Source organism: Anoplophora glabripennis, unplaced genomic scaffold (assembly GCF_000390285.2).
Source record: "Anoplophora glabripennis isolate ALB-LARVAE unplaced genomic scaffold, Agla_2.0 scaffold71, whole genome shotgun sequence".
Taxonomy (NCBI): Eukaryota; Metazoa; Arthropoda; class Insecta; order Coleoptera; family Cerambycidae; genus Anoplophora; species Anoplophora glabripennis.
Window position 1 is genome coordinate 1451650 of NW_019416239.1, and position 13369 is coordinate 1465018.

Below are 13369 nucleotides of genomic sequence, written 5' to 3' on the forward strand. Positions count from 1 at the left end.
TCTCCTAATTTTGCATCTTGATCACATAAAGTGTCTGCCACCTCTACGTGATGACGGCGGGCAACGACTTTTTGTGCATTATTTTCTCAATTAACTCGAGAGTCATGTCAAGGTTAAAGTTTTTTTTTTATACATCTTTAGTAGATATTTGAATTTTCTCAAAAAAACGTGCTAATACAGAATCCTTGCATCTAAGATGAATATAATCATTTTAACACTAGTTTAATTTAAAATGCATTATTATTTATTTATCCTTAATATCAGGCGCCTGTTCACTTCAAGAGTTCAGCTAACAAGGTCTTCTTTTTATCTCAGACCGCTACTTAGAACAGTTACACTATTTGTATAAATTTATCAGGGCTTACTAAACAATAAAATAGATTACCTTAAGATTATTTCCTAGTTTTAAATCTTGTAATATTTCAAATCAAGATAATTGGGAAAACTGAGGCGTCCAGGATTTTCTTTTGTCCCTAGTACGTGTACTATCACTTCAAATGAAGGTGACCGAGAATAATTATCAATTCAGTAATTAAAACAGTGTAATCAGACTCGTGACGCACTTTGGCGCATTTAGATTTAATTATTAAAAATATACCTTTGGATCTTTTCTAAATATATTTTCATCTTTATCAGCTTTATCTGGAAATACTAGCATTTTGTTATAATTATTATATTGGTGTTCACATAATATCTGCTCATTCAGTATTGTTTATCATGTACCTGTACCCGTACTAGTACGTATGGATAAATTGCTTTTTATTTTATATACTAACGGAATATTACTTCAGTCGCCCAAAGCGAAATGATATAGTGCCACAGACTTCCAAATTTGCCATTTTTTCTGTTTTTAATTTTCCAGATTTAGACACGTTTCCTCAAGTTCAGACGTATTTTTTTTATAGTGTACAAAATAAATAATTTTTTCAAATGCCATTTTTCAAAATACTTAGGAAATAAAATTACCTTATTAATTTTGAGAACGGCATGACCATGGTCTATGTAAACAAAGTTGAGCGCGACGTAGAGTCTATGTCCAATTTTTTGTCTAGCAATTTAGAAAATCTAAGCAAGTTAGAAACAATATCTCTTTACTGTAACAGTTATACAAGTGTTCTTCAAGGTATAAAGCAACTGATAATACATTCAAAATAAGTAAAAAAGGCATATTTTTACCTCATATGTTTATTTTACGTTTCCTGAATTCTTCACGCCTGTTGAACATACAGAAAATCGCATACAGTACTATAAACATAATCACACCCTGCAGAATGCTTTTAGGAAACTATTAACAGAAGCATTTATCACGATTATTTAACATCTTTACAAATTTGCTTGACAAAATAGGAAAGGTACATTTTCTGATATTTTCATTTCTCCGTGATCTTTCAATGTGAACAATCAAAGGAAGTTTTATAGCGATATGCTTCGTTACTTCCTAGATCTATTTGTTCTATCATTGTCTTACTAAAAGTGCGATTTCTTGTCCATGAAACGCCAGCCTCTTAAGGATAAATATTTTTCCCAAATGAGGTGTTTGCTAGCTTTTCAGATATTAACAGAAAATGAAATAATGTGATATCTATTAATAGGAAGCTCAACTCAAACCTCACACCACTGTCATCCCTTTATTTTGTAATAGAGATACAGAGAGGACTTACTTAAATAAGATGTCCTCTGTAATGTACGCTTTCAATTAAAGTTTTTAAAAGCATTAGCATTTTGGCGACACTCAAGCGAAATTATCATCATAAGTGAAATTATTTAGTGAAAATACAAATACGAAAATTGAAACATCCGCAAAGAAAAGCGATAGACATTAGGTTTCTGCACCGTTTACGTTGAATTGACTTACTTGCTTAAATTTTTTGCAAGGAACAGCTTGAGTTTTATTACAGCTATGGAAAACTGTAACTGCCTTATTGCGGAGTTATTTGAAAATATAAATTGAAAAAAATCTTGTGTTGAGTATACACGCTGCTAAAAAAACAAGAGTCAACTTCGAAATCACCCTGTATGATATGTAAGTAAAAGTAATAATTACAATTAAATGCCGCCAATAGTTCTAGGAAGGAAACATCATCGATTTAATCTTTCAAAAAATATATTAGTATAGTCAGTACAACTGTGGATTAGTCTTATCAAAAATATTATATGAAAAACGTGCTACCTTAAAATTATATACAGGGTGATTCCGTCATAATTTCATTAACTTTAAAAATTCTTAAAAAATTAATATTTATTTGCTGTTTAAAAGATTTAAATTTCTAAACTGGAATAATGTATTGACTTAAATGTAACTAGAAATATATTGAAAAGCATACTGAAAAATAGTAGACACTCAGTAATTAAAGATATTGTGAATATATTTACTTACGCAGGTTATTAAACCAAAGCTTCCTTCAAACACCTTCTCTAATTTAGCTGAAAATTCGTTACGTTGCACTCGTTTTTCGATAAATATTTCTTGTTAGTAGTAATTCAATCGTTAATTTTAATACGTGGAAGTGTATAAATATAAAACGCCTCCGACAAGGTAAGAACAATAAATAATTTAAATTGAACGGCGCCGCAGAGCGCACAAATACCTGGCGACTTGATTTTCAACTCTGTTTAATCCGGAATTCTTGGTGGGAAATTTTCTTTCCGAAATATTGGAAAATTTTAATATGTTTATTTGACGCTTATGTAGAAGCTTCATATTAGATATTCTACCGTTTCAGAGAAATAAAAATATTATACACGAATATATATAGTTTCCCCAGATGGGGCTAGAAAAGCGTCAAAAAATATTTCAAATTTATTAAATGAATTGCGGCTAGAAGTCGATGATTACAGAACTTAATCTCCCAATGAGAAAATGAGAACACATAAATTGAATTACTAGGTTTAGTAACTTCTTTAATAGAAAAAGAACATAAGATAATGAGCAAAGCCCCATGAGAGGCTGTCAACGACATTAAAGTTTCTAGATACTGGTCAAAGTTTTAATGTTTTAAAATTGTTACTTTTATCCATGTATTTTTTACTTTTGACACCACTTTGATGCTGAATAACTATTTGACAGGTAAAATCTACTTATGCCACACGCTCTGGATTCTGGAATAATTTGGAGGGTAACTCATATTGAGTTACAGCACTTAGATCCCATTGGGCTCCTTGTGCATCCTCCCAGCGAGAGATCAGCTCTCCTGGTCGTCAACCAACCAAGGAGAAAAAGGTGATGACGTTGCTCGGTGGGATCTCTCTGATGGAGGCCATAGAAGGCCACCCTAGCACGGATTCTCTCGTTGATGAGCCACCAGTGCACTCGGAGAGTACATGGAAAACTGTCGCGTCTTCCTGTTCACTACTTCTTTCCTTAGCCAACAGTGTCCGGTCTGAATACGCTTCACCAGGAAGGCTTACCCTGACCATAGCCAGGTATTTTTTGGCTGTGTCTGCTAGGTATCCTAAGAACTCTTTAGCAAATCGTAAGCTGTTTATTTCATCCCATCGTGTTCTAAACTCTTTGTGGGTGTTTTCCTTAATCATTTCAAAAAGTGTTGACAACGAGAGCACACTGGAGGGACCGTGTCCAAATATAGTAAGATCCGATTTCCTCCTCGCTAGCTTGTCAGTTTTTTTATTGCCATTGCACCGGTCGTGTCCCTTGACCCAGCATACAGATATGATGTTGGTATTTGAGGCCACCACCAGCGTTTGGTGGCATTCCCAGACCGATCTGGACATTATGTTTCTACTATGCAAGATCAGTATTGATTGTCTACTATCTGTGTAGATTCTAATACTTTTGCCCATTATCTGCCTACGGGCAATTTCTTTAGTAGCTATGGTTATACCTGCCAGTTCCGCTTGTATCACGGTGGCACGTCCATTCATAGCCCACTGATATCGGATATGTAGAGATCTAAAATAGATGCCACATCCTGTACTTTCTTTCCTTTTTGATCCGTCAGTGAAGATGTTAATTACACCCTCACTGGCGGCATCTTCCTCATTTTTAATGAGTACTGTGTAGGGTCTGTCGAACACTGGGAAAAATGCTGTCAGGGTCTGCTTGCAGAAGAGGTATCTTCCTGAAAGAGGAATCTTTCTGATATGCCACACGTAGACCTGACAGAACCATCAGTTTTGTGACAGAAGGTGTTCTTTAAACGCACGCATTGGCTCTTTGAGTAAATGTGGCAGATTTGCATCATCGTGTGTGTGTTTACATTCTCAGATAATGCAATCATATCAGGCATGTGTTTTTCTATTAATTATTATTTAAACATATTTTTTTTATTATTTTCTTTACTGTTTGATGAGTATTTGTGTGGCGTAACACAGTGCCAGGTGGGGATGTAGCACATGGAGTAGTTGTTTCCCTCAGTACCAGCAGTAGCAATCTTGTCTGTGACGTTTGACGTTTCTTGCATACATAGATTTCTGGAGACTAAGAATGCTGATTTCATTTGAGAGTATTTCTAGGACGTAATAAAGTTTTATTGCAACTTCCTGCTCATTATTGGATGTAGATTGGAAGGGATCCGTTTATATTTTACTGTTACTTGCGAAATGGAACACTCTGTATACATACATATTTAGGTATTTGCATAACTTCTTTATAACATGTACAGCATAAATTTAAACGCATCTCGTAAAATAAAAATATTTATTTAGTTTGTTAAATATATTTGTGTATTGTTGCACTGAAAAACCCAAATAAATTACACTGAAAACAACTGTCTTTCTTTTTAGTGAAGAATTATTAACTATATTTTAGACCCTGTACTTCAACATAGTTAAATAAAAATAACTAATTTGAATGTGATTTTCAGTTACTGTGGCCACTTTATTTGTCTTTCCAGCCAAAAATTTATGTAGGCTAGACATCTTTATCACGACACTAACCGTCTCTGTATCAAATAAACGAAACCTAAATGACAATTAAACGGGATCAAAATAATTCAAGTCCAGACGAAATATGTTGATAGTTGGCACGTTTTTAAAAGAATCTACTGAATTTCATGCGTCTGCGGTTTCACAAGTCTAGGTTCTGACTCCTCCAGTCTGGCGTTTTGGCTCGATTTCGGCGCACACCTACAAATTTCGTACAGACGGAATAATTTGGGATTTGTTCAAAATACTAGACCGGAAATTCATACATTGAAACGGAAATTATAACGTTTCTATAAGAGCACCGTCACAGAGTGACTTGCAGTTTGTGTTTTACATTCGATTCGAACTGTCAGTTTCGGGGTGAAACAACATGTTAACAGGAACAGTCGTTAATTTCAGTGTAATACAGGGTGTTAAAAAGAGTGTAAAATATTTTAGGAGGTAATAGTATGAACCAAAATAAGCAGAAAAGTCTTAATAACATGGGTCCGCAAAGTATCGGTTGCGGAGATATGGACCACTATTCGTTTTTCAAACATTTTATTTTATTAGGAATAAACCGACAAAGGAAGCTTTTAACAAACAAAAAACAAATTTACAAAGATGTTCAAAGTGCCCTCCGTCCATTTCCAAGCAGGCACGACATCTTCGTCTCAACGATATTCGAACTCTTTCGAAAACACCCTACTTGGTTTGGATTTCTTGACACTTTTGATTAATCCGTAGCTGCAGCTCTTCCAGGCTATTTACAGGAGTACCATACACTAGTGTTTCCAAATATCCCCAAACAAAGAAATCTAGAGGGTTCAGATCAGGCGATATTGGAGGCCATAAAACAGGTCCGGCCCTTCCTACCCATCTATGCGGAAAAGTTTGATGTAAATGCTCTCTAACGGCCATGGAAAAATGAGCTGGAGCACCGTCATGCTGGAACCACATTTGTTGTCTCTGATTCAAAGGAATGTCTTCCAAAAACTCATACAGTGCAGAAAGTTGAGGTAAGCAGCGCCTGTTAATCGGTTTGGTAAAACAACAGGATCTAGAAACCTGTCACCTACAATACCCATCCAAATGTTTTATGAAAAACGTGCCTGATGTCCAGATTCTATTAGAGCATGAGGATTTTCGTCGGCCCAAATATGCGTATTGTGAAAATTAAATACTCCATTTCTTGTGAACCCGGCCTCATCAGTAAAAAGAATGTTTGCAAGAAAACGAGGGTCTTCAGCATCATGACGTAGAAACCAGCGGCAAAAAAACAAACGTGCTTGATGATCATTTATTGGATTTAAGGCCTGTACTCGTTGCTCATGGTATGGATAAAGCAGTTGCTCGTGAAGGATTCTCCAAACAAGAGGACCACTAATTCCTACATCGGCTGATATTCTCCGCACACGCGTACCTGGATTCTGCTCTACCAGTGCTAGAATTTCTTCTTCTGCTCTAGGAGTGGATACCGACCTTGGTCTTCCGGATAAATGGCACTGTTTGCTCAAGGAACCGGTATCACGCAATCTTTGGTGAATTCTTCCAAACATGCGTTGTGAAGGAATCTGGCGATTTGGATAAGCGTCAACATAAAGACGTCGCGCTTCGGTGGCGTTCCCATTAGCACGACCATACATGAAATGCATGTCTGTTAATTCTGCGTTAGAGTAACCAGCCATAGCGAAAGAAAACTTGTGCACTGAGAACAACTGTCAAATACGTACTGTTTATTTCACTAAACATCAACCAACTATTATAAGGAAATACACAACGTTTTTGCAAAATAAAAAAAGGGCAACCGTTACTTTGCGGACCCATGTTTATCGAGACTTTTCTGCTTATTTTGGTTCATATTATTACCTCCTTAAATATTTTACACTCTTTTTTAACACCCTGTATATTCAAGAAGAGAAGCTGTTACATTCTAAAGACAAACTGAGTATACAGGGTGAGTCTTGAAAATCACACCAAACTCCAGGAATGGATTCTACACGTCAAAATAATAAGAAAAAACTCAAATGCTGTTATGCGATTTTCATTTGTTTTCAAGTTAAGTGTCATTTTATGTTGCAATAATTTAACATTTGATTACACGTTTGTATAATCAAAGTGTTACAAAATGTACTTATTCAAATTGAGATTACGCAAATGTGGTGTTTATTTATCGTTTTTGTAATGGGAATGCTAAAACTGCTGTTGAAGAATATCCTTAACGGTTTCTACATCACAGAAATCATGATAAAAATGTAATTACCAAATTTTTCAACAAACTGGGCTATTACCAGATCATGAAGAATTGCTACTCAATTAGATATTCCACAAAAAAGGGTAATAAAAACAAGCCTTACAACCGGAAGGTTATGCTAAGCGTACCGAGTTTTGTCAATAGATCAATAATAAACATCTTGTTGTATCCCGCATACTTTTATGGATGAAACTACATTCACTTATGACGGCATAACTAATACTCGGAATTCTCATGTATGATCAGACGAAAATCGTCACGCAACAGTCGAAGTAAGTTTCAGCATAAGTTTTCGGTAAACGTGTGGTATGGTATGATCGATAGTTATCTAATTAGCCCTTTCATTTTGGAGAATCCACTCACAGGAGACCATTACTTAATTTTTAAACACAATGAATTACATGTTCTAATAGAGGATGTTCCTATAAACATACTAATGCGAATGTACTACAGCACGATGGAGCTCCTGCACATTTCGCTCGTCCAGTCAAGCTACATTTGAACAGAGGTTGGTTCTATTAGTTGGCCTCCGAGATCTCCAGATTCTACAGCACTAGATTACTGTTTATGGAGCTGGTTCAAAAATGAAGTATACATAGTTGTAGTGAACACTCAGGAGGCACTAATTCGACATATCAATACCGCAGCATTTATTAAAGAATCAGGAGAGGTACGTAGACGAAGCAGAAAGTATTTAGAGGTGTTTTTGAACATTTAATCATAGAACGCTATAATTAATAGAATATCAATACATTAATTTTTTTTTGAAAAGTACGTCATAGCTCGAAAACAAAAGAATTTGGACCATGACATACCCTGATTTAATATTTTTAAAATTTGTAATAATTACGCTTTAACTTGAAAACAAATGAAAATCGCATAACAGCATTTGAGTTTTTTCTTATTATTTTGACGTGTAGAATCCATTCCTGGAGTTTGGTTAATTTTTTACGCACCANCAAATAATGCTGTGATCAATAGAATATCAATAAACTATTTTTTTGTATTCAAATGTATGTCATAGCTTGAAAACAAATGAAAATAGCGTAACAACATTTGAGTTTTTTCCAGTTATTTTGACGTGTAGAAACCATTTCTATAGTTTGGCGAGATTCTCCCGACTCACCCTGTATAAAAAACACATAGTTCATTGACAAACAATGTTTGTCGTTTAAAGACTAATTTTTTACTTAAACAAAGATAACTCACATTGGAAAACAGAAATATTTTTATAAATATATTACCTATAACTTTAAAATACTTAGAAAAGTGTTTTAAATTATTTATCTTGAACATACCTTCAAGTAGGTAGGTATTCTGTGTAAGAATTAACCACCCCCATAACTTTTTCATTTATTACCCTATTTTATCGTTTTTTTTTTTAATAAAATAAAACTCATAAAAGCTTGTGGGAGGCATGTCCCAATTATTTTATAATTCAAAGCCATGACCAACTGCGATCACTTATTATGCAAATTATCTGTTTTCATGGATTTTTTAAGAAAAAAATCCACTATTCAGAGTAACCTGAAACATAAATAGACAAATCTTTGTAGTGCCGATAATAAAGAACACATTTTTAAAATATTTTTAAAGGACAAACATAGTTTTTGTTCCTTAGAATTTTTGCGCAACATTTATCTACAGTCTGACTTTAACAATAAAATTGTTGAAATTACGTAAGTGTTGCATAAATATTCGGAAACATTACAAACCTGTTATGCCAAAAATATTCAAGAACTGAATTCACTACTTAAATATATGTTGCGATTACCTAAACACCTGTTCTTAGTTATTTTCAACATACTGTATCTTAAATTTTGTGTCAAGTCATTCTAAGTAAAAATCTATTGGAATTGTTTTGTTAAAAAGTTTTTTAATATCCATTTTATAATCGTTGCTAAGGATAAACATCTGGCATGAAACTAGCAGGAAGTTTTGGTTTTTGAAAATATAAAGTATTTGTTATTACGTATTATATTTACCATATATTATTATTAATTTATTTGCATGATTAAATAAATATATATTTTCAAGAATTAAATAATTACGTACATATTTTATTTTTAAATAAACTTATTCCCTAAAAACAAATTATATTATATTTCCTAATGCGCAACCGCGAACAGACAACGCAGCATAAAAGTAGAACAGCATCGGCCATTATTGTACATGCATGGTGTGAGGTGTGACTGCGCATTATTATGTATTACATAGATATTCTATTCTCCAAATAAGGTTTGGAAAGCCCCATTGAAATATTATCCACAATTTAATTGCCCTAATTAAACATTAAGTGGGTCTCTGAGTTATAATAATTAAATCCTAATTGAATAAAAATAAAATTAATAATGAATAATAGTAATACATAGTAAATGAATAAAAAAAGAGATAAATAAAAAATATATTTAAAAGGCAGATTAAGGTAGTTTTTTCTACAATGAACGCAGAAAGAATACCAAATAAATATCCAGGAAAAAATATCACAGTCCCACAAAAAAAATACCAAATTCGGATTCAGTGACCCCAAAAACACCAGGGTCTTGTTTTTCGGATATTCCATTTTTTTTGTGTAGCTGTGAATATTTTAATTAATTTTAATACCCTCAATAACTATACAGGGCATTAATTAAGTATGTACAATAAATTCAACAGACGATTATTTGAGCTATTTTAAAACCAAAAGTTCATATAAACATTGGTCCGCAGATGCTTCGATTTTAAGATACAGGGTGTTAAACTTTTGTAAAAAAATTGCTATTTCGTATAAATACCTTAAATACCCTTTACCCAATTTTATTATAATTTGGCAGTGTCATTTGTACTTTATGTTATTTAGATGTTACATGTTATTAACAAAAAATTATAAAAAATAATAATTTCCAAAAGAAACGTTTTCCCATGTTTCTTGTGTGATCTAGGAATATGCAATTAAGTGGATTTCATTTTTTTTCTACAAAAATTAATCAAGATACGAAAAACATTCAGGTGATAAAAAAGTTGTATTTTTAGTTGCTTAATTCAAAAAACATATAAAAATTCAGTGGCGTACATTTTTTGTCAAAAATATTCGTTAAGGTACCGCTCGGGACGCCACTGGTCTTAATAAATCTAATCAAGTTAGGGTTAAATTATCCCTTTAATACTACAAATAACACTGCCAAATTACAACAATATTGGATAAAAGGTATTTAAGATATTTCCGAAATAACAATTATTTTACTAACGTTTAACACCCTGTCTTCAAAACGAAACATCTGCTAACCAATGTTTATATGAAGTTTTTGTCTTAAAATCACTCAAATAATGGTCTGTTGAATTTATTGTATATACTTAATTAACGCCCTGTATATAATTTTCCATTTTATACTGTAGTATAACTACAGTACCTTCGTAATAATTAAAATTGAATAAATTCTTTTGTCAGTGTACCCCCATTATAAATTTTGATGCCCATGTATTCTTTCCGCTTGACTTGTTTTTCAATTTAAAATCCATTTGATATGCACCGAGTGTTGCATGGAAGCCGATGTATTTTGTACCATTAGTTGGTCATGTTTTAGAGTGCTTAATCCGCATGACAACTGGCACGCGAGCTGTTTTTTCGTTAACGAGACGAAGATAGGGACGTGTCTGTTAGGCGGTAGTACGGGGAACAGACATATTTACTCAAGCGAGGTAACATGAGACATCAAAAGTTTTTCATTAATAAATGCTAAAGACCAGTTAATAAATAATTTGAACGTGAGTCCTGTTGTCTTTTCACAAAATTGGTTTCAGATTTTTAATTTTGATCTGTTTTATTAACGTACTTTTAAAATATTTTTGTCAACTTGTGAAAAGTACTATTGATCTCTTTAACAAAAACTGCAATAAAACACAAATGGTTGAGGTTGTCCGAAGCTGTCTTACGTTGAAACGAAAATATAAAAACTACAAATAATTTCAAATGAAAATTTTTAAACATAAACAATATCATAAATAACAATATTTATAAACAATGTAAGTTACCTGAAGAACTAGCTTTAACCCGGCGACTGTGTGGTGGGGTGAAAAATACCCGAATGTATCTTCAGCAGTGTTACAAATAGCCACTTCCACTCCCACACCCTCCCCACCCTTGCTAGCTTCCTCTCTCATAATAGTGCACGCATTCCTTGACAAATTTCAGTATTCTATTAGGTGTTCATGAAGTAGTGTCGCTTTTATCGATTTTTTGGGTGATTTTAACCCCACCACACTGTACCAGTTCTAAATTTATTTCATCGTTGGGTGATTTTTACCCCACCACACTAATAGATTTCTTCATAAAGTAAGTACAAGTTTTTCAAATGTTTTTACCATTTTCCTGACGAATTTGTATTTTAGTTGTGCCAATATGAGCTCTTGGGAAGAAGAACAAAGTAGATTATTGAAGCTGTGGAATGAAGTATCTAGTGATTCTGATTTGGAGGCAGGAAGTGAATCTGAAGATGATATAGTTCAGCAATCAGATCACAATTCCGCATCTGAAGAAGATGCAGAAGATTTGGATACAAACAAAGCGGCGGATAAAGTAACTCCTGAATATTTCAATGAACCAGGAACATCTACATCTTCTGAACCATCGGAGGCATCAGCTGAATCATTGCGAGATCTCGATTCTTCAAAAAGAACGGGAAAGTCCAAGTTCTTTGTAGGAAGAGATGGAAAAACCAAGTGGGCAAAGGAGTGTCCAAAAAAATCCGTTAGAACTCGACAAGAAAATTTAATCACTCTTTTACCTGGGGTACGGAATAATGCCAAGCATTGTAAATTGACTAGTGAATGTTGGGAGCTGTTCATAGATGATTTGATGGTAGCTGATATTGTAAAATATACTAATATAAAACTAAATGTAGTTGCTGAAAAATATAACAGCCAACATAAGTATATCGTCAAGCCAACAGATGTAGATGAAATCAAAGCAGTGTTTGGACTGTTGTACCTGGCGGGAGTTTATAAAGCCAATAGACTAAATCTAGAGTATCTATGGGCCACAGACGGAACGGGAGTAGAGGTTTTCAGACTAACGATGTCTATGCAAAGATTTGTTTTACTTTTACAATGCCTCAGATTCGACAATATCGAGACCAGAGAACAAAGAAAGCAAATAGACAAACTTGCTGCCATACGTGGTATATTCGACCGATTTGTGTCGAACTGTCAGCAGTACTATATTCCCAGCCAATATGTAACAATAGATGAAAAATTGGAATCATTCAGGGGGCGATGTCAGTTCAGGCAATATATGCCAAATAAGCCTGCAAAATATGGCATTAAAATATTTGCATTAGTCGATGCCAAGACTTTCTATGTGCTGAATTTAGAAGTGTATGTTGGATCCCAACCTGAAGGCCCCTTTCAAGTAAGCAACAAGCCATTTGATTTAGTTGTCAGACTTGTTCAACCAATAAGTAGAACAAACCGAAATGTTACGTTTGACAACTGGTTTACTAGCATACCTCTTATGAAGTATTTGCTAACTGAACACAGGTTAACCTCAGTTGGAACAATTCGCAAAAATAAGAAAGAGATACCAGCTGCTTTTTTGGTGTCTAAAAATAGGGAAAATAGCGAGCCGATTTTTGGGTTCCAGAAGGATGTGTCCTTGGTTTCACTCGTTCCAAAGAAAAACAAAATTGTCTTAGTGGCTTCTACACTCCACCATGATGATACATTCGATGCAGATACAAGAAAACCTGAAATCATACATTTTTATAATCAGACAAAATGTGGTGTCGACGTGGTTGATGAAATGTCTGCATTGTATAACGTTTCCCGTAATAGCAAGAGGTGGCCTCTTACAATTTTTTTTTCTTTATTGAATAATGCCGGTATAAATAGTTATGTCGTGTACACTCATAACAATCCGACGGAAAAACTTAAGCGACGAAATTTTCTGAAGCAACTTGGTTTAGCGCTCATAAAACCGCATTCGGTGAAACGAAGTGATAACCTTCGTGTATTGACTGACATAAGAAGTNTATCTTGCACTGTAGAACGCGGAATTGAATGAGAAACTGATATTCGGCGGGCCGAAATACCTTTCTCATGGGCTTTTATAATAGAAACTCGTAAATCTTTACTTAGAGGTTTACCACGAGGCATTTTACGTTAAATCTGAAGCAAAACGTGGGTAAAACTAATAATGACAGACCTTTTGTTGAATTATTCAGTATGTGTTTTGTTTTGGAGAACTTATATCAGTTTCATGGCAGATATGATAAGAGG

General features: G+C 34.0%; 2 protein-coding genes across 2 annotated transcripts in view; one reads left to right on the forward strand and one right to left on the reverse strand.

Moving 5' to 3' along the window:
* Positions 1-3198: 3198 nt before the first annotated feature.
* Positions 3199-11257, reverse strand: LOC108917621. The gene is made up of 2 exons (XM_018724327.1): positions 11129-11257; positions 3199-4116 (listed from the first exon to the last, which is right to left on the reverse strand). The coding sequence occupies exons 1-2, from the start codon at positions 11255-11257 to the stop codon at positions 3199-3201; spliced, it is 1047 nt and encodes a 348-aa protein (XP_018579843.1).
* A 238-nt stretch (positions 11258-11495) lies between these two features.
* Positions 11496-13369, forward strand: part of LOC111692097 (piggyBac transposable element-derived protein 4-like) — a 69355-nt gene continuing 67481 nt past the window's right edge. The window contains exon 1 of the mRNA XM_023455820.1: positions 11496-12918. Coding sequence (XP_023311588.1) covers positions 11496-12918 — 1423 coding nt within the window. The remainder of the gene's footprint in view (positions 12919-13369) is intronic.